Source organism: Phodopus roborovskii, unplaced genomic scaffold, assembly GCF_943737965.1.
Source record: "Phodopus roborovskii unplaced genomic scaffold, PHOROB, whole genome shotgun sequence".
NCBI lineage: Eukaryota > Metazoa > Chordata > Mammalia > Rodentia > Cricetidae > Phodopus > Phodopus roborovskii.
The window spans coordinates 5246761-5266861 of record NW_026126602.1 but is presented as its reverse complement, the minus strand read 5'-3'; the positions used below and the strand labels follow the sequence as shown (position 1 = coordinate 5266861).

Genomic DNA, 20101 nt, shown 5'->3' with positions numbered 1-20101 from the left:
GAGTATGCAGTTTATAATTAGAAAACCCTTTTATGAGCTTAAAATATTTTTAAACCAAGAAGGAAATTTTAGTTATTTAATGTAACTTTTAATACTTTATAATGAGTTATATTTTAAAGCAGTTTTAATTATTTTTACAATAAAGAGGGCTTAAATTTTTATAAAAAGATTTATTTTATGTGTATGAATGTTTTGCCTGCATGTATGTATGTGCACCATGTGCATGCCTCTTGCCTGTAGCCTTTACAAGATAGTGTCAGTTTCCCTGGAACTGGGGTTATAAATGGTTTTAAGTTACCATGCAAGTGCTGGGAACCAAACCCAGGTCTGTTGCAAGAGCAACAAGTTCTCTTATCTTCTGAGTCGTCTCCCCAGCCCCAGTAAAGAGTTTTTAAACATCTACTCTGAATGTGAATCTTCCTTATGAATTGTATAAACATTGTCATATACTAATAATTATGTACAGTCTTCCCCTAATATAGAAGTTTATATGTTGATTCCTTTAATCCTAATGGTTTATTTTATGTTTCCTGATTGCTTTTACTTTATTTATATATCAAGGAATTAACAAGGAAAATGAATAATATACTATTTTTATTTAAAAAAGAAACCTTTATGATCGCTAACTTACTTTACTCTCTCAACAGGGCATAGAATGCCACATTTGAGTGAAGGAACCCAGGGGCGACAAGTGGGCAGTGGAGGTGATGGAGAACGCTGGGGTTCAGACCGGGGTTCCAGAGGCAGCCTCAATGAGCAGATTGCCCTTGTACTCATTAGACTGCAAGAGGACATGCAGAGTGTCCTCCAGAGACTTCATAAACTGGAGACTCTAACTGCTTCTCAGGTAAGCTGCTGAGTCACACTGTCTCACTGGTATTTTCTGCTTTTTGATTCTGTAAAGCAGTGTGGAATCTCTGTTGATGATATTTGCATAAATACCAGGTGTGTGTGTGTGGGGTTGTGGGGTGTGATGACATGGGTGGCTTATACCTGTAATCCTTATATTAGGGAGGGGGAGGTAGGGACTAAAAATCAGAAGTTCAAGTTCAACTGCATTGGCAGATGTAGGGCCAGGTTGGGGTAGACATCCTTTCTCAAAATAGAAACAAACAAATAAAAACTTCCTAAAATTGCACATTTTTTTTTCATTCTGTCAAAGTTGTTACTTTTCATTTGTGTTTAAAGGCAAAATTATCACTGCAGTCAAGTAATCAGCCCTCCTCACAGGTAAGAGTTTAAGTAATTATATAGTACATTTACATTTTTTGAAATACTTAAGTCATTTAATATGAAATCTACCTTTTAGAGCATTGAAGCTAAAAATGCATTTGGGACTGTGGCCCCTTTGGTCTTTTCCCACTCTTTTCCTTGAGAGTGCTTTACTTTATTCTGTAATAAACTTATTTCCTCCAACAAAAAAGTTGGATATGTTTATTTAAGTCTTGGAAGTCTGTCAGAGGAGAGATTTGTTACTCGTTTTAATTTTTATGAATTATGTATTAAGAATGTCTTCAAGCCAGGCAGTGGTAGCACACACCTTTAATCCTAGCACTTAGGAGGCAGAGGCAGGCAGATCTCTGAGTTCGAGACCAGCCTGGTCTACAGTGTGAGTCCAGGCTACACAGAAAAACCCTGCCTTGAAAAACAAAACAAAACAAAAAAGTCTTAAAGTTTCTTCATGCAGTATTTATTTGTTAAATGACAAGCTTATTTTATTTTTCCAGAGACCATCTTGGTGGCCCTTTGAGATGTCCCCTGGTGCATTAGCTTTTGCTATTATATGGCCTTTTATTGCCCAGTGGTTGGTGCATTTATATTATCAAAGAAGGAGAAGGTAATACCATAGGTTTATAATTAAAATGCATGAACTCTTATAAGAGTAATATGTAAGTAGATAGAAGAGTAGTGGATATAACGCACAGCAGCAGTTAAGGACATAGGTACTTAATAGATGCATTGTCAAGATGCATTGTCATTCTGAGCATCTGCTGATCCTGAGATGAAAACTGCCTTGGAAAAGGTATCTGTGCATTTCTGTGCACTCTTAAAAGGTAAAGAATGCTTTCACTTGAATATGTGATGGATTTGTGTACCTTTAATTTATGAAGCATGACAGTCACTATATGCTTCATAAGTTTTATGGCTTAATGAAAACATGATGCTCTTAAAGGCCATTTCTAAACAGCTTTAATATAATTTCATAAGCAGCAGTCACTATTAATATGTATGCTCTTTGAAGATACAGACCTTAAATCACTTCTACATATTTTAGGTGTGTTCCAACCCCCCTTTTTATTATTTATATTATTTATTATTATTTGGGGTATATTGAGTGTAGAGCTCAGGGCCTCATACTTGGAAAACCGTCTACCACTGAGATGTACCTTCCAGCCCCCCAAACTTCTCTTTTGTAGAAAGCCAGAGGTTAGTTGCACAGTAAGTATGAGGGATCTGAGTTCAATTTTTAGTACTTACAGAACAGAGCTGGGTGAGGCTGCGCATGCTCGTAGTATCACTGCTAAGGAGGCTGATAGAGGATGATAAGGGGTTTGCTGGCTAGCCAGCCTGGACTGCTTAGTGAGTTTCACTGCCTCCATTAAAACAGTGGTCCTCGACCTTCCTAATGCTTTGACCCTTTAATACGGTTCCTCGTGTTGTGGTGACCCCAACCATAAATTTATTTTCATTGCTACTTCATAACTGTGATTTTGCTGCTGTTATGAATGATAAATGTAAACATCTGTGTTTTCCAATGGTCTTAGGCAACATCTGTGTAAAGTTTGTTTGACCCTCAAAGGGATTTTGACCTACAGGTTGAGAACCTTTGCTCTAAAACATGGCTAGCATCTAAATCAGTGTTTTTTTTTTTTTTTTTTAAGATTTATTTATTTATTTTATATATATAGTGTTCTGCCTGCATGTATCCCTATAGGCCAGAGGAGGGGCCACCAGATCTCATTACAAAATGGTTATGAACTACTATATGGTTGCTGGGACTTGAACTCAGTACCTCTGGAAGACCTACTAGTGTTCTTAACCACTGAGCTATTTCTCAAGCCCATGTCAGTGGTTCTCTTAACCAGCATTAGGAAAGTTGAGAACTACTGCTCTAGAGAACCTGTGATTTCTATGTGCAGTCAGCACATACACATGCACTACACACATGTGAATGTGTGCACACATGTATACACATGTATATATACAAAATATATAAATGAAGGTAGTTGAGAAATTTGGCATAGAATAATAATTACTTATTTTTTTGAACATAAATTTGAAACATTACATCACGAAAGGTTAAAAAACAAATGATATATCCAAGCCTATAATCTCAGCATGTGTGAGGTGGGCAGAGGATGAGCAAGAGCTCCAGGCTCACCAATTACACAATGAAACCTTGTCTTACAAAAACAAAAGAAGAAGAGAAATTATTTTAGATTTTTTGATTATTTCTTTTTGCTCTTGTTCTTTGAGCTAGACTTTCAGTCTTTGCTTAGGCTGGCTTTGAACTTGCAGTGGTATTCTGCCTTAGTCTCCTCAGTGCTGGGATTATAGGCCTGTGCCATCACACCCCTTTGAAAATTAGACTATTTTTGTAAAAATTACTTCAGTCATTCATTTGCATTAATACTTTATTGTTAGCAGAAGTCAGTAAAGGAGGCTCACTGCTTCTTCTAAGTACTCTTCTAGCTGTTCCAAGATAGAGAAATAGTGATGTTTCTGCTGAATTACTGGGTTTTTCACTGTTCAGGGATCCTTCCGATTACAAATTGTTCAGTGCAGCATGTTTTAGTGAGGTATGTTTAAACAGTTTGTGTATGTATGTGGTTGATAGTCTTGGGTTGGAGGCAGAACCAAGTTTAATAAGAAAACTAGTTTTAGGCTTGAGAGGATTTAGGTAACTTAATATTAACCTAGCATTTTTTTTTTCTAATTTTTATTTTATTGAAAATAGACTTTTTTTTAAATATAACATATCCTAGTTATAGTTTCTCCTCCCTTTATTCCTCCTTTTTCCTCCCCATCTCCTTTCCATTCCAAATCTACTTCCTTTTTGTCTGTCATTAGAAAAGAACAGGACTTTTAAAAGATAACCAAATATGACAAAATAAAATATATTAAGATGAAGCACAAACTATCATATTGAAGTTGGACTTGGCAACTCAACAGGAGGAAAAGAGTCACAAGAGCAGTCAGAGTCAGAGACTGACTTGTTCTCACAGGGTCTACATTTTTTGAGACAGGTTCTCATTATATATACTCCTGGCTGGCCTCAAACTTCAAAGTGCTGAGACAACTTTTAAGCTGTTAATTTGATGGAAAGGGTATTTAAATTTTTTTAAATTTTATTTTATGTGCATTGGTATTTTTCTTGCATGCATGTCTGTATGAGACGTCAAGTCTCCTGGAACTGGAGTTCTAGACAGCAAGGAGCTTTCATGTGGGTGCTGGAAATTGAACCCAGATCCTCTGGAAGAACACTCAGTGCTCTTAACTGCTCAGCCATCTCTCCAGTCCTGGGAATGGTATTTTTAACTACTTTCAGCCTTCCAAGACTCCTAGATTCAGTTTTGTTGGGGATAATGAGCCTATCAGTCAAGAGATAATAAAAATTGGTATAACCAGGTGGTGATGGGGCATGCCCTTAGTTTCAGAGGCAGAAAGATCTCTGAGTTTGAGGCCAGCTCTGTCTACAGAGTGACTTCCAAAACAGCCAGACAGCCAGGGAAATGCAGAGAAACCATGCCTTGAAAAACAAAATAAGCTAAAAAGTAGGAATGGGGAAGTTCTCAAGAGAATGTGTGTGTGTGTTCTTTTGTTTTTGTTTGGTTTTCAACGCAGGGTTTCTCTGTATAGTCCTGGCTGTTCTGGAACCACTCTGTAGACCAGGCTGGCTTTAAATTCACAGAGATACTCCTGCCTCAGCCTTCCAGGTGCTGGAATTAAAGGTGTGTGCCACCATTGCCTGGTGAGAGGAATATTCTTCAGCCCAGGGAGCAGGCATGTGTAAGATACAAAAAGTCAGGCCATGGGAGCTAGGCATACATACTTCTGCAGAGAAAAGTCTGTAGCAAGCACTGGTATTTTAGCATCGTGAATGCCATTAAATAGGGAGGCTTTACAGCAAAGGGACCGCCATAAACAGTCCTCATAGAGTATAACTAGAGGAGGAGAAAGGTTGAATTGCTATTCCTTCCTCTATGATTTTTCTTTCCAATAAATACTACAACCTCTATGTAAGAAGTAAGGTTTTTCTGCCCGCCGCCGGGTCTTGCCCCACGTTGGGCGCCATTTGTAACGAGTATGGGTTTTTCTGCCTGCCGCCACTCTTGTCCTGCCACCGTGCCAGCCCCAAATAATGCACAGACACTCTGTATTTGATACAATGCTGTTGGCTTGGTTACTTGTTTCTTATCCGCTAGCTCTGTCTTAATTATTAACCCATTTCTATGTATTTCCACGTGGTCTCCTTACCAGGGAGTGGGGCAGGCATCTGGTCTTCCCGGTCTCTCCATCTTGGCTCTCCATCCTGACTCCTCCTTCCTACTTCTATTTCTTCCTTGTCTCCTAGTCCCTCCTATCTTCCTTTCCTATTGGCCAACAGTGCTTTATTCATTAACCAGTATGAGAAACATATACAGGATGACATCTCCCATCACCTCTATTTTGTAAGTTAATTAAAGATATTTTGGTACACAAAACAAAGATTCTGTAAAAACTTGAAAAACACTGAAGTTTTAAAGATCATGATTGATATTTATTGGCACTTTGGAATATTGGGAGTTCAGGAAAGAACTAAATTGTTTGCTGCTTTGCACAGGACTATGTGTAGCAGTCTGCACCGTGTGTTCCTTAATAAGTGTAGTGAACTATGCAGGACCCGACAGCTAACAACAGTGCTGTACACCTTCACAAGCAGTTATCTTCAGAACCGCCCACATCTCTTTGTCAGGCATTTCAATTTTCTTCTCTATGGGCATTTTGTTCCTGATGTAGAGAATCCCCTGTTGTTTAAAATCTGATTATTTAAAATGTCACTCATGCCATGGAAGTGTATGTAAGAGGCTTTCTATAGAGCTTAAGAAAGGACCTGAGTATTTAAAATATTACATACATCTTGTGGCTAGTGAAATAGCTCAGCTGTTAAGAGCACATACCATTATTACAGAGAAAACACCCATGTTGATGGCTCATGACTGTCCCTAACTCCAGGGAATCTGATGCCCTCTTCTGGACATGATTAAAAATAATTATATCTATATCTATCTATCTATCTATCTATCTATATATATATATATCATGCATTGATGGTTGTGCTCTAAACTAGCAAGACTACCCTTATCTGGTAGCTTGTTCTACTTTAATTAAAACATATGTCCATGTTTTGAGGCGTATGCTTCTCTCTCTCTCTCTCCCCCATTCCCATCTTGCCACTGAACTGAGCTAGGAGCCTGCCATATTTAACCTTTGAATTCCTGGTAGAGTACCGGAAAATAAGTCTGGGTGGTTAAATTTTTTGTTTCATATTTTCATTCATAAAATTCTGAATTAATTTAACCAAGTATTAACTGTATAGTAGCCAGTTAGAAAATGTATAAGAATCAGAAGGCAAAGGAGAGCTATAAATTGAAATTATTTATTAAAAACTGCTTGTGGGGTGTTATATAATAGCTTGGTATACTGCATATGTTTAGCACATGAGAGGCTTAGTCCCCAACACCAGCAATAAATGAATACACAGAAAAATCTTTGATAATTTTGGTTATATCTTTCCTACCAAGCTAAGTCATGTGAAGTAACTTCATAATGATAATTTGTGGTTTTATAGCTTTATCTTGAATTTGAATGTTATGTTAATACCAAGAAAAGTTTTTGTATGAATGTGCTTGATATTCAGATTACATTTATACTTACAGGATTTGTTTTTGCTTTCTTTTAAAAGAAAACTAAACTGAAGAAAATGGCATTTTACTCAAGACTGCTGGTCCTGGATGATCTAAGAAATGAAATGGATTGTGGATTTCACAAGAAAAATCTCAATTTGTGATATTACATTTCTTTTTTTGTCCAATAGTTTGGTTTATATGTATATGTATATATATATACATATACATATATGTATTCTTTGCACTACACAAATGGTAACATTTTAAGGAATAATTAATATTGCTGATACTTGAAAGATCAATCTCAACTAGGTTTTAAGCAGCATACATAGACTTACTCTTTTTGAGCTTGAAGGACATTAAGTTATTAATTACTGTTTGGTAACATGTTTACCTGATTTTCTCCCATAAGACATATAAACTGCTTTTCTAAGGCATTATTATGATTATAAAATAAGAATTATAATATTTACTTTTTTAAATTAAATGCAAGAAAGAATGCAACGCAAAAGTGGATTTAAACTAGGTTAAATCAATTTTGTATCAGTCACTGAACTGTCAGCCAGGTAGCAGAAAACTGATGGAAGAGTTCTTTGTATTCTTTGTGGTTTGCATAGAAGTCTTGGGCTTTCACAGCTCAGAAAATCATCATCCTTTGTACCGTGGATACTTTTTACAAATGATTCATGAATAGACTTAACTTGATAATGGAAATGAATAGGCCTACTGTATGTGTAAAAGTATATTCCAAGCTGACACAGAATTCATCAGGTTTTAATTCAACCATATACTTAATCCTTGGTAATCATTTTTCTTTAAGTGAGGATATCCAGTGTCTGCTTCATAGGGTGCTTTGCAATAAAATGAAAACTTATTTATACTGTTTTTACTAAGGACAACACACAGAAATCCTTTTTTTTTTTTTTCCTGCAAGTGGTAAACTCCAGTCTGGATTCTGAACCTCTTAGTGCCTCAGGTTTTCCTTTGGGGTGTACTTCACAAGGTATTAGAAGGACTTTAAATATACAGGCCATCTATGTCCACAATAAAAGGAATGTCTAACTAAATGGAAACTTAAGTTCCTTCTGGCCATTAGATCAGAAGATTAATTTAATCCTGGAAGACAATATTTGAAAGATAATTATTCTTGTGTACTTTTCAAAACCTGTGCTCACTCATAACTGTATGCTTTGAAGATATAATTTAAAAATTTTGTAGCAAATCCCTTTTTTCCTTTTGAGACAGAGTCTCAGTAGCACACACTAGCCTCCAGTTTAATATATAGCTAAAGATGACCTTGAACACCTGATGTTCCTTTCTCCACTTCTCTCCAGTTCTGGGACCGCAGGCATGCACCACCATGGCTAGCTTTTGTATAGTAAAAAGAAATTTAATGCATTCTTGATGTGTGTGATGTTGGGGGGATTAGCATTAGGTATTGAATATTTACAGTGAGAATGGAAGAATCTTTATCTAGTATATATGGTTGTTCTTTGAAGAAAAAAGTATGAGAATATGATTTACTTGTCCCAGACTTCATTTTTTTTAAATTGTAACTTAGTTTTTAAATTGTGTATTATATCTTGGTTGATCTGTTTAAAGGAGCTACTAGTATTTGCTTAAGATACAAAACAAACAAACCCAAATTTATCTTCTACTTATTTAGAATGGGGGAGGGAGGCAAATAACTGAATTATAGACAAAGTGTGGATCAAGAGTTTATTTTTTTTAATTAGACAACAAGTTGGTATTATAATATGATGGCTTTTTTCTTATATAAATAAAATGCAAATCAAGGATGTAACAAGTTGTGATTCATTTCAAGTAATTAAGGTAACTAACAACTAAGGGCAACCATTTGTATCTTATACAGAATTACTTTACAGTGTGAAAAGCACTTTGCACACAGTTCTTGTATATAAAAAATGTAATTATAGGATATAATGGTAATGCTTTAAAACATAAACCTCATTTTAAAAATTTACAGCTATGGTATTTTTTTAATGACCAGCTTTTATGTTAATTGTAAAACTAAGTTAAAAATAAAAGGTTAATGAGAAATGAATGAAGTGTTTTGTTTTGTTTTTTTTATTACTGGTTAATGTACTGATTGTACACAAAGCTAAAATGAGAGCAAATAGTAGGAGTAAATAAAGTAATCCTGAGTAGCAGCCAGTAGATACAACTCTTCCATTTGCCAAACATGTGAGGTCCCATGGTTCCAGTCCCCAGTACCATGCAAAGAGAAGAAATTCATGATACTAAATAAAGCTATATTATGTTTAATTTTATAAAAATTTCAGAAATAAATTCATTTTAACTCATTTGTTGTTTGATTCAGGATATTAGAAAAAATGAGATAGGGTATACTGTGTAGCTCAGACTGGCCTCAGACTTGAAGTGATCTTCTTGCTGCTACCTACAAAGGATAAAGTCATTTTAAGTTTCCATAGATGTGAATGTATAGAGTAATCTTTGCCTAGATTCTAATGGTGTTTACTCTTGGTTCACAGTAGAGTTGTCTTCAGTGAGGGAGAATTTATACCTACCCATATACAGGATAGAGATGAGTTCCTAGTGTTTTGTTTCAGATTGCCTTTAGCTCAAACTATGTTCATGTGAAAGGAATTTTTGTGGGTGACATTCTTATTTCTTCAGATGGGTTGATTTCTGTGGGGAACAGCCAAGATTGTTTATCTCTGTTTTGGTTCCCCTTTAACAAGTGTCTGTAGCTTCTTGACAGGTATAAATTTTGGTGATGAGTCACTTATTTTCAATAAATATCATAACAACATACCTTACCTGTAGCTGCACATGCCATGTCTGTGATAGCAAATTGTAATTTTCTCCTCAAGGGCTGTGTTGGCTAATGGTATCTCAACTTGACACTAGTTAAGAGTTATCTGAAAGGATGGAACCTCAATTGAGAAAATGCATCCATAAGGTCTGGCTGTAGGGCATTTTCTAAATTAGTGATTGATGGGGGAGGGCCCAGCCCATTGTGGGTGATACCATCCTTAGGCTGGTAGTCCTGGGTTCTATAAGAAAGGCCGAGCAAGTCATGTGAAGCAAGTCAGTAAGCAGCATCCCTCCATGTCCTCTGTATTAGCTACTACTTACAGGTTCCTGCCCTGTTTGCATTCCTGTCCTGACTTCCTTTGATGATGAACAGTGCTATGGAAGGGTAAGCTAAATATGCCCTTTCCTCTCCAACTTGCTTTTTGATCATATAGAAACCCTAAGACAAGGGCCCTGTTTTTATTAGAAATAAGTTCAATTTAGTAATGCTTCAGGTTTAGTGTTTTTGAGAATGCATTTGCCCATGCTACAGCACATGTATGGAGGTCAGAAAAAAACTTGCGGTTCTCTTTCCACTGTGTGGCTACTGGAGACTGAATTTAGATGGTCAGGTTTGTTGGAAGTGCTTTTACTCACTGAACCATCTTGCTGGCCCTAGTTTTTGTTTTCCAGAATGTTTTAATTACACAGTCATGTAATGTCCCTTCTAGTCATTTGAATAAATAAATGACCTGTATTAGTTATTTTTCTATTGCTGTGATTAATGACCAAGGCAACTTATTAAAAAACACTTTACTTGGGGCTTATGGTTTCAGAGGGCTAGAGTACATGATGGTGGAACAGAGGTAGCAGGCAGCATCTGAGCATTCATCTCTTACCACAAGCACACTGAGAGTGACCTGAGTCTTTTGAAACCTTAATGCTTACCCTTAGTGATGAAAAGCTGTGGATTCCTTCCAGACTAATGTAGTTCTATCAAGCTAGACCGCCTGAAACAGAGTACCAGGTGATCCTACATTCAAAACAGCTAGACAAAGCAGCCTTACAGACTACAGCCAGGATTTCTGCATCTTCTTAGAATCCCCCATGACAGCGCCCCTTACCAGCAGGAGGTAGTTTGGAAAGAACGACGCCCAAATTCCCAAATATTGTCTATAAATGTTTGTTTTCATTTAAATGGACTTGGTTATATAAAATAAATAAAAAACAAAGGAAAAAATAATCATGAAAGGAGAAATAATTTATTTTTATTTTTTATTCTTTACATTCTGTACAAATAAAATGAAACATAAATGTGCAAAATGTTTATGATCCACTGTCAAAGAAAAAACACCACCCACTACTATGAAAACAGGCCAATTTATGAGAGAACAAAAAAGTAGAAAAAACATTTTATAAAATATACATCTGTGAAAAGAAGTTTCTCTTCTGTGTACTTATATATAGCACATTGTTTCCTTGAAAAAAATGTATCCATATGTTATCCAGCCCTCCATTGACATACTTTTTTGTTTAGTCAAGTGCTTTATTCATGTAGCCCCAGGTAGGTCAGGACCTCTCAATAACCCACTGTCCAATGATTTGCTTTAAGAAGCCACTAGAGGTTTGCTTCTACACACTAATTTTTAGATAACTGGGATCCAGAGCTCTTGGAGGCCAGGTCTCCTTGGACCCCTAGTTTGTTAATCTGCTTACTCTAATTCTACAAATAATTAGTATTTGTGTATGTGTTACAGAATAATGAAATCAGCAGATGTAGACAAGCTTATGGCTCACTCTGTATAGCCTAGTAGTGTTTTAATTTATTGATAGTTTTCATAAAGTGCAGTGAATAAATAAGATATTAAAATGAAAAAAGCCTTGATTTATATGCAGTTTAAGGTAAAGATAGATTACATGTTATATTTCTTACAGTATTTTAACTCTATAAAAGCTATTGTATTTAGTAACTGAAAGCCTAGGTATAATAATGACATATCATGTTAGATAATTTAGTATTAAGGAACATATTATTGCAAAACTTAATTCTATGTCACAAGGTTAGATAAAAATGGCATGTATGTTCTACAGACTAAACCCAGATATGGTCAGATGCTGAGCATTATTCCTGGCTTCAAAATAGGATGTATCTGTTTCGTCATCTGGTTGGGGTACGAAAGGCATCGTTTGATGTTGCAGATTTTCCCAGTCCACTTCACTGAAGAGAGGATGACGTTTCAGCTCTGAAGGGGAGATATGCAAAAAAACCCAAAACAATATTATTATACCATTACTTAAGCTCTGTTTCCAGGAATTAAAAAAAGAATGTCTTATATGTATCTTGCTCTACTTTATTATACCAAATATCACTGGTATTTGTTTAATGTTTGTTTTTCTAATAGGCTACATACTTTACATTGTATCATTTTGTATATCACCTTATTTTAGAGGTGCCTGGTTTATACTTGTCTAGTGAGTGAATGTGCTGATATATTATTTATGATTTAATAAAGCTTGCCTGAAGGATCAGAATGCAAAGCTAGCCACAGCCATAGAAGCTAGGCAGTGGCAGCATACAACTTTAATCCCAGAACTGAAGAGACAGGGGTAGATGGATCTCTGTGAGTTCAAAGCCACACAGGCTACATAAGAGTGAATCAGTCTAAATGAGTAACAGAGCTCACACTTTTAATCCCAGCACTAGAGAGGTATATAAGGAAGAAGCAAAGGGTGAGATTTAGTGGTCAGCCACAGTGAGAAGAGGATCTCCCCAGCCCTTGGTAGAGTTAAGAGCTGGCTGGATACTTTGCTTTTTCTGATCTTCAGCTTGAACCCCAATATCTGTCTCTGGGTTTTTATTATTTGTACTACAAGTGAATGAATGAACTTAGTAAAGTAGATCTTTCTTGATGCCTTCATCTCACACAACCCCTCATATGAAGAGTCTGGCTTACTTTTTTCCCCTATCTCTGGAGCGCATATGACTAATGATGTAATTCTCATTTTACCCCCTCAACCACCTGTCATATCAAGACAGTCTTTATGCTCCTTGAAGTTCCTCTTTTACTCTTTGCTTTCTATACTTTATCTTCCTTCATGCTGATTCCATGCATACATTGATTTGTTTATGTGTTCGAGATAAGGTTTCACTGTAGCCCAGGCTGGCTTGGAACTCACTGTGCAGCCCAAGCTATAAGTGTTTTACATTTCTCTTCCTTAGCCTCTCAAGTGCTAGGTTTAAAGGCATGGACCACCATAGCTTGGTTTTGGTCTTTGATGACATTTCTTACACATTCTCTCCATCTGCTTTAATTTACTTGGTTCCACTGACTTGTATCTTTAGAGTTTACTAGCTAGCACTACAGGTACATCTAGAATCTTTCCATCACAGCACTCCTCTTTATAAGATGTCAGACTCTTCACTTTTTTGTTTTGTTTTGAGATAGGGTATCTATGTAGTTCTGGCTGTTCTGGAACAGATCTCTATATAGACCAGGATGTCCTCAAACTCTATCTCCCAAGTACTGGGATTAAAGGTGTGCACCACCATGCCTGGCTCTATTTATTAAATTACTTCTACGTACTAAAATAAAAACATGCTCAATTGTTTGACTAAAATGTGAATTCAGTTGGTAGAAATAAGCCCCCTTTTCTCTAATCTTCACCATTTCTTCTTTGTAGTGCTGGTGACTGAACCCAAGGTCTTGCACACAGTATGCAAGCGTCTACTGTGGGCTACACCTCCAGCCCTAACTCCTCACTTTTTTAAACTATGGAGTCTAGGCTGGCTTTGAACATACAGCAATACTTCTGTCATAGGCTCCTTCCTAAGTGCTGAGATTATAGGTATGAGTCACAGTGTCCAGTTTTCAACCCTTTACTTTTTAAAGAAACAATACAAATGTTAGTAAATTAAGAAGCGACAAGGCAGTAAGTAAATAAACAAAATGTATCTATTTTTAAGGAGAATATTGAGAGATGTCTACATAGAATTCTTATACTGGGAATCTTGATTAGGAGATTAATATGCCTATAAATTGTTTTTCCTCTAAACTAAAAGACTTGTAGGAGCCAGGCATGGTAGTTCACATTTATAATCCCAGCACTCAGGAGTCCGAGTAAGAGGACTGCTTTAAGTTCAGGGCCAGCATATGGAGTTTCTGAGTCTCAAATGCCTGTAATCCTAACACTTAGGAGATGGGAACAGGAGGGTATGTAAGGAACTTTGGGTCAGTCTAGGCTACAGTTAGACTGTCTGGAAAAATGTTGAAGGAAGGAGGGAGGAAAGAAAAAAGACTAACAGAAAAAGGATGCAATTACAAAAATAACTTCCACTTGAAGATTTATTTTATCTCAATATTTAAAGTAAGTACCTAAGAGTAGATAAATTTAAAAATTATTCATGTACAGTGGTTTTCAACAAGGGTGACTTCTTCCTGTTCAGAATATTGGCATTGTCTAAGATACTGTTTTGGTGTTATAACTATGGAGGCATCTGTTGGGTAGAGACCAGCTATTCTGTTAAATATTCTGCAATATATAAGACAACCTCACAGTACTTCACTTGAAAGCTGAAATACTCTTTCAGAAAATAGTTATAAAAGAAAGTGGGTCTAGAAGACAATATTTTACACAGTTGCAATGGTGGAGACTTATTTTGTAAACTTTCATTTCTTAAAAGTATTATAAGTGTAGCCAGAAAAAAAAATGATAAATTTCATACATTTTATAATTTTCTCCCCTACTATTAGGAATTTTAGGTTCAAACATGCTTTAAGCAGATATATTTATTAAAAAATATTTATTTTTATCTGGACTTGGTGGTGTATGCCTTTAATTTTAGCACTTGTAAAAAAATAGCTGGATTTCTGTTGAGTTTGAGGTCAGCCTGGATTACAGTGAGTTCCAGGCCAACCAGAAATACATAGTAAGACCTTGTCTCTAAAATTAAAAGAAAAAAAAATGTTTACATATATGAGTATTTTCCTGCATGCATATATTGGTACATAATGAGGTAAGAAGAGGGCATCATATTCCTTAGAACTAGAGTTTCAGAAGGTTGTAAGTCACCATGTGGGACTTCCAGATGAAATGTCTCTACAACCACATAAGCCTCTCCACTAACGCAGCAATCCAAATCAAACCAAATTAGAAAAGCCCACATTTAATGGATACAGCACTCTTGGATGGCCCTCCAGTGCCCAGAGAAAAGATAGGAAAGAGAGACTGGAAAACCACTAGTCTATTTTCTGGGAACCAGTTTAAATACCCTGTGAGAATGGTCCTGAGCATCTCTTGGGGAGGGGGTCATCATTTGTTGGGTTTTCTGAGATGCAGAAGGGTTTGGAGAGAGATAGGGGAGTGGGCTTGGGTGGAACTTCCACCATAACATCCCCAGACTCTTTGGGTATATGGATGCCAGGGGCTGGGGTAAAGCTTTTATGATAACATCTATGTCTATATGGTATTATGTTAACAACTATTTCTTTAAGGAAACATTTTAAAGTAAGTCCTATGGTAAGAGGGATTTGAATAGTTCATCCCTTGGGTAGCTGCAGGAACAGAGCAATGTTGACAAATGCTTCAAAGTCACTCAACACTCAAGTGTTTGTCTTATGTTCACAAGTAATCATGAAAGCCGGAAGAAGGTACTTTTTTTGCTCTGGAATTGGGGGATAGGTGTTGTGAGCCATTACATGTTGTTAGAAACTGAACTTAGATCCTAGAAGAACAGCAAGTCATCTCTCTAGATCCCAACTATTGACCTTATGAAAAAGAACATGTAGAAGTTGATTCAAGTAACGTTCCTCACCCCTCTGTCTCTCTCTCACACACAAATGCATAAAAAATAGAAAAAGTTGTGTGGGAGTGTGGGCACAGGTCCCATGGCATGTGAGTAAAGGTCAGAGGACAACTTTCATGTAGATTCTGGGAATTGAACTCAGGTTGTGTAGCAAATGCTTTGGCCTGCTGAGCCATTTCTCCATCCTGACATGACATATTTCCAAAGTTCATTTTTTTTTTTTTTGCAAATACTCTGGTTCATGTAGAAATGCATTTTGGGGCACATGCTTTTGTAATTTTTCAGGTGTTGAAGAGTGAATTTGGGGCTGGACACAAAGTAAGAATGACCTTCATATATCTCAGCTGTATCCTAAACCTTAAGGAAAAATAATTTTCAGGCTGTGTCAGTCAGCTTTACCTCAGTTTCAAAGTTAGATCCAGTGTACATTCCCAAACATTAAAAAAGCCTCCCAGTGGTTTATAATGTACTGAATATGTCTTATTTGAGGCACCTGAGACTAAATGCTTTGTTGGGAGTAATGGAATCAGAAATTAAATGATACAAAATTACACAAGAGAATATTCAGAAATAGACTTACAGATAGTTGACTATCATGTATAGAAAACCCAAGATACAATATAAAACTGTTTCTGGTACCTCATGGAAAGTTATGAAATTCAGTGTGTGAGTTGCAATTACACTGCACTGAGTTTTACATTAAAAATAAAGTCAAATATACAAGAGCATATCTAGAGGAACTTTTTTTTTTTTTAACCATTGAAGAGTCAGATTATTGCATTGTATGTAATAAATACTACCTGGAACCAAGCAAGCATAAAATAATTCATTGACAAAAAAAAAAAAACAAAAAACAAAACAAAAAAAAAAAAACCTTACCTTTCATTCCAGCTCTCTTTGTATCATCAATGGTTAAAAGTATTTCTATTGCACTTTGAGCATGATCAGATAACTTTTCTTCACCTTCTGGCCAGGGAATATCTACAAATACAAATATATATGTAAAATTGCTTGACTCTCCCTTGGGGATTCACTCTTGGGTATGTCCTACTTCCTGAAAACCTTGGAGAAGTTGACACCTGTAATCTCGATGTGTCTTACTTTGTTTTTTGAGTGCCTCTTTTTCTCATACCCATAAGACTCCATACTTAATTTTATATTAAACACCTTTATTAAACAGGTTTGTTTATCATTTCCAACTAATAGAAATAAATTAGTTTTTTTGTTCTATGGATGGAATTAAGGGTCTTGTGTATGGTAGGTAAATGTTTACAACTGAGCTACATCCGCCAACCCTGACTCTATCTTAATAGAGAAAAAAAATATAAGAATCACCTCTCTTTAAAATATTCTGGAATACTTGTTGTGGAGTTTCATCATTAAAAGGGGGAATTCCAGTTAGAAATTCAAATAAGCAGACTCCAAGTGCCCACCAGTCTACTGCAGGACCTGGAATTTAAGAGGAGACAAGATGAATTTGCAAGCATTTCATACAAGTACTTCACAACTGAAACCAGTATACTGATGCTTGAGCCATTAAGACCTTGATTTAGGAGTTTCTTCTGTTTCTGTACAGCACAAAAATCAGAAGTTTCAAGGCCACTTTTGGATTAATAACTTCTGATATTTTGAATATTTCATAACTTCAAAATCTTTTTTTTTTTTTTTGGATACAGAGTTTCTCTGTGTAGTTTTGGAGCCTGTCCTGGCACTCACTCTATAGGCCAGGCTGGCCTAGAACTCACAAAGAATATTTTCTGAAATAGAATTTTTTGTTTTTTTCAAGACAGGGTTTCTCTGCATAGTGAAATAGACCCATAATTTTAAGTCAAGAAATGACAACATAGCTGGGTGCAGCACTCATTAGCAGAGGCAGGAGGATTTCTGAGTTTGAAATCAGCCTGGTCTAGCCAGGGCAGCCAGGGCTACACAGAGAAACTCTATCTTGAAAAACAAAAATAACAAAATGAAAAAAGAAAGAAGAGAAAAGAAAGAAATGACAATGTTGAAATGATTATATAGTATTTCATTTGCTTCACCCAAGGTCTAACTGGAGGAACACCTGGTAATTATTGAATGTCCTAAATAGTATTTTACTAATGGAAAAATATAGCTCTTACTTCAAAGGGAGTGAGAGCTATCTGTGGCCAAATCTGTGACTCAGGAACATGGATTCAGTTTGCCTTGAAGGACAAGTTCCAGTGGTTAGGAACACTGGCTGTTTTTCCAGAAGACCTGTCCCATTTGCATCACTCACATGACAGCTCACAACTATCTATCACTCCCGCTTCAGAGGATCCAGTAGCTTTCTCTGGCCTCAGTAGGCACTAGATGTGCACATGGTGCACAAGCAAATATGTAGGCAAACACCCATACACATAAAATATGTAAAATCTCAAGAAAGAAAACGGCATGTTCCATTGCAAAAGTGGTAACATGCAATTGCATTAATTACAGAACAAAAAGTTGGGGCTGGAGAGATGACTTAGTGGTTAAAAACACTGGCTGCTCTACCAGAGGACCTGAGTTCATTTCCCAGCACCCACATTCAGCTCACAACTGTCTATAATTGCAGTTCCAGGGAATCAGACAATCTCCTCTCACACAGATATATACTCAGGTAAAACATCAACTCACCTAAATAAGTAAATATTAAAAAAAGAACAAAGAAAGTCATGAATCAGTACGTTGGTGGTGCCCACAGGTAGGTCATGGAAAAGTCAGTTGAGTTTTCAGATGTTATCTGGTGACATTCTTAAGCTTTTGGATTGGTGGCAACTTGCAGTTTGCTAAGAATGCACTTTTGATTTTGTTCTTTGTTTTAAAAAATTACTTTCTAAAACACATTTTAAAAGTTTTAGTAATCACAAGATATTAGGTCGGCTGAGCCATCCATCTCTCCAGCCCTGGTCTGCAATATCCATAATCATCATGTTCAGTCATTTGGTCTTTTTTTTTTTTTTTTTTTAAAGATTTACTATTTATTTATTATGTATACAGTGTTCTTTCTACATGTATGCCTATAGTCAGAAGAGGGCACCAGATCTCATTACAGATGGTTGTGAGCTACCATGTGGTTGCTGAAAATTGAAAACAGGATCTCTGGAAGAGCAGCCAGTGCTCTTAACCACTAAACCATCTCTCCAGACCCAATCTCTTAAAATTTTAATTAATTAATTTGGGCCTTTTGAGACAGGGTTTCTCTATGTAGCTTTGGAGCCTGTTCTGATTGGCCTCGAACTTACGGAGATCTGTCTGCTTCTGTGTCCCGAGCATTGGGACTAAAGGCGTGCACCACTGCCTGGCTATTGCAGAATCTTTAACACTGATGAGGACTTTTCTTTTTGGGAAGTTCATTCACAAGTCTCCATAATGGCCAAACAGTCACATTTTGTGCAGGCCAATGTTTTTGTTCCATAAGGCTAGGAAGACTAAGTAATACTGTCTGAAAAAGACTGGGCTGAATAGACAGGAATTCAGTCTTGGAAGGAGGAACACTTGGTAAAATCATTAAGAAGTAAATTCACCTATTACAACCTAATTCTAATTGTTTTTTCTTTGTATCTGACATTTTTGTAGTAATACATTCACAGTTAAAATAATTAAGAACATAGGCAGGGTGTTTCATGCTGTTAATCTTAGAACTCAGGAGGAAGAGTCAGGCGGGTCTCTTGAGTTTGAGCCAGCATGGTCTATACTGCAAATTCTAGGATAGCCAGGGCTATTCAGAGAGCCTGTCTCAAGCCCCTTCCAACTCTCTTCCCCCAATTAAGATGGTGGGTAAGGTATCTAAGTTTTTAGAGTGCTTGCCTTTCATGTATGAAGCCCTGGTTCAAGTCCTAGCACTCTAGAACTGGAGGCAGAAGTAATGATTAGAGTTCAAGGCCATCCTCAGCTACATGATGAGTTCAAAGCCAGCCTAAGCTACATGAGATCTGGTCTTGAAATAATAACAGTGTGGTCTAAAGAAGTAAAGGAAGCAGCTGAGATGAATAATCAATTTAGTCAACCAGGTTGACAACATATGTTTCCCTGTGTCTACAGTCCTTTGAACTATATTCAATGTTTTGTTTGGAGTATTTTAGTTTTCCTTTGTACTAGTTTGATTACATAGCTGTGACCTCATAAGGAGTGGCTAGTTCAGACTTTACGAATGATCAGCTTTAAATATTTAGACTATTGTAACTCCTGTGATTAATAACTGTATTTGTCCCATTATTTTGTTATTATATCAGGTTTTAATTTAGGGATGTAAATGGAAAGCCACAGAAGAAATCAGATAACAATACCCTTTAAAATTTTCTTCTTGAAAAATTATCTTCTTTTCTGTGTGCCAAATATTATTAGTGACAGGGACAGAAAATAAGAACTGGAACTGGAGTTATAGACAGTTGTGAGCTACCATGTGTTGCTGAAAATTGAACTTAAGTCCTCTGAAAGAGCTGCTGATCTATTTCCCCAGCCTATTTAAGGAATTTTAAATAAGCTTTAAAGGTTAACTATGGTAAAATTAAAGACATATATATATATATACATATATATATATTATAGTAAGTGCAGATATATATCTATATAGTAAAATTCCTGACATTTTATCAGTTTGCACCTGCCAGAAACTAACTTACATAGC

General features: G+C 36.4%; 2 protein-coding genes across 4 annotated transcripts in view; one reads left to right on the top strand and one right to left on the bottom strand.

The window, feature by feature from the left end:
- Acbd5 (acyl-CoA binding domain containing 5) overlaps window positions 1–8955 on the top strand; it is a 35757-nt gene extending 26802 nt beyond the window's left edge. For all 3 annotated transcript variants that reach the window (XM_051205589.1, XM_051205588.1, XM_051205587.1), the window contains 4 exons: window positions 648–847; window positions 1189–1230; window positions 1728–1837; window positions 6947–8955. In XM_051205589.1, the coding sequence (XP_051061546.1) occupies window positions 648–847; window positions 1189–1230; window positions 1728–1837; window positions 6947–6959 (365 nt within the window). In that variant the 3' untranslated portion in view covers window positions 6960–8955. The remainder of the gene's footprint in view (window positions 1–647; window positions 848–1188; window positions 1231–1727; window positions 1838–6946) is intronic.
- A 2704-nt stretch (window positions 8956–11659) lies between these two features.
- Mastl (microtubule associated serine/threonine kinase like) overlaps window positions 11660–20101 on the bottom strand; it is a 42338-nt gene continuing 33896 nt past the window's right edge. The window contains exons 10-12 of the mRNA XM_051205711.1: window positions 16807–16920; window positions 16351–16452; window positions 11660–11911 (exon numbers count right to left, since the gene is read on the bottom strand). Coding sequence (XP_051061668.1) covers window positions 11754–11911; window positions 16351–16452; window positions 16807–16920 — 374 coding nt within the window. The 3' untranslated portion in view covers window positions 11660–11753. The remainder of the gene's footprint in view (window positions 11912–16350; window positions 16453–16806; window positions 16921–20101) is intronic.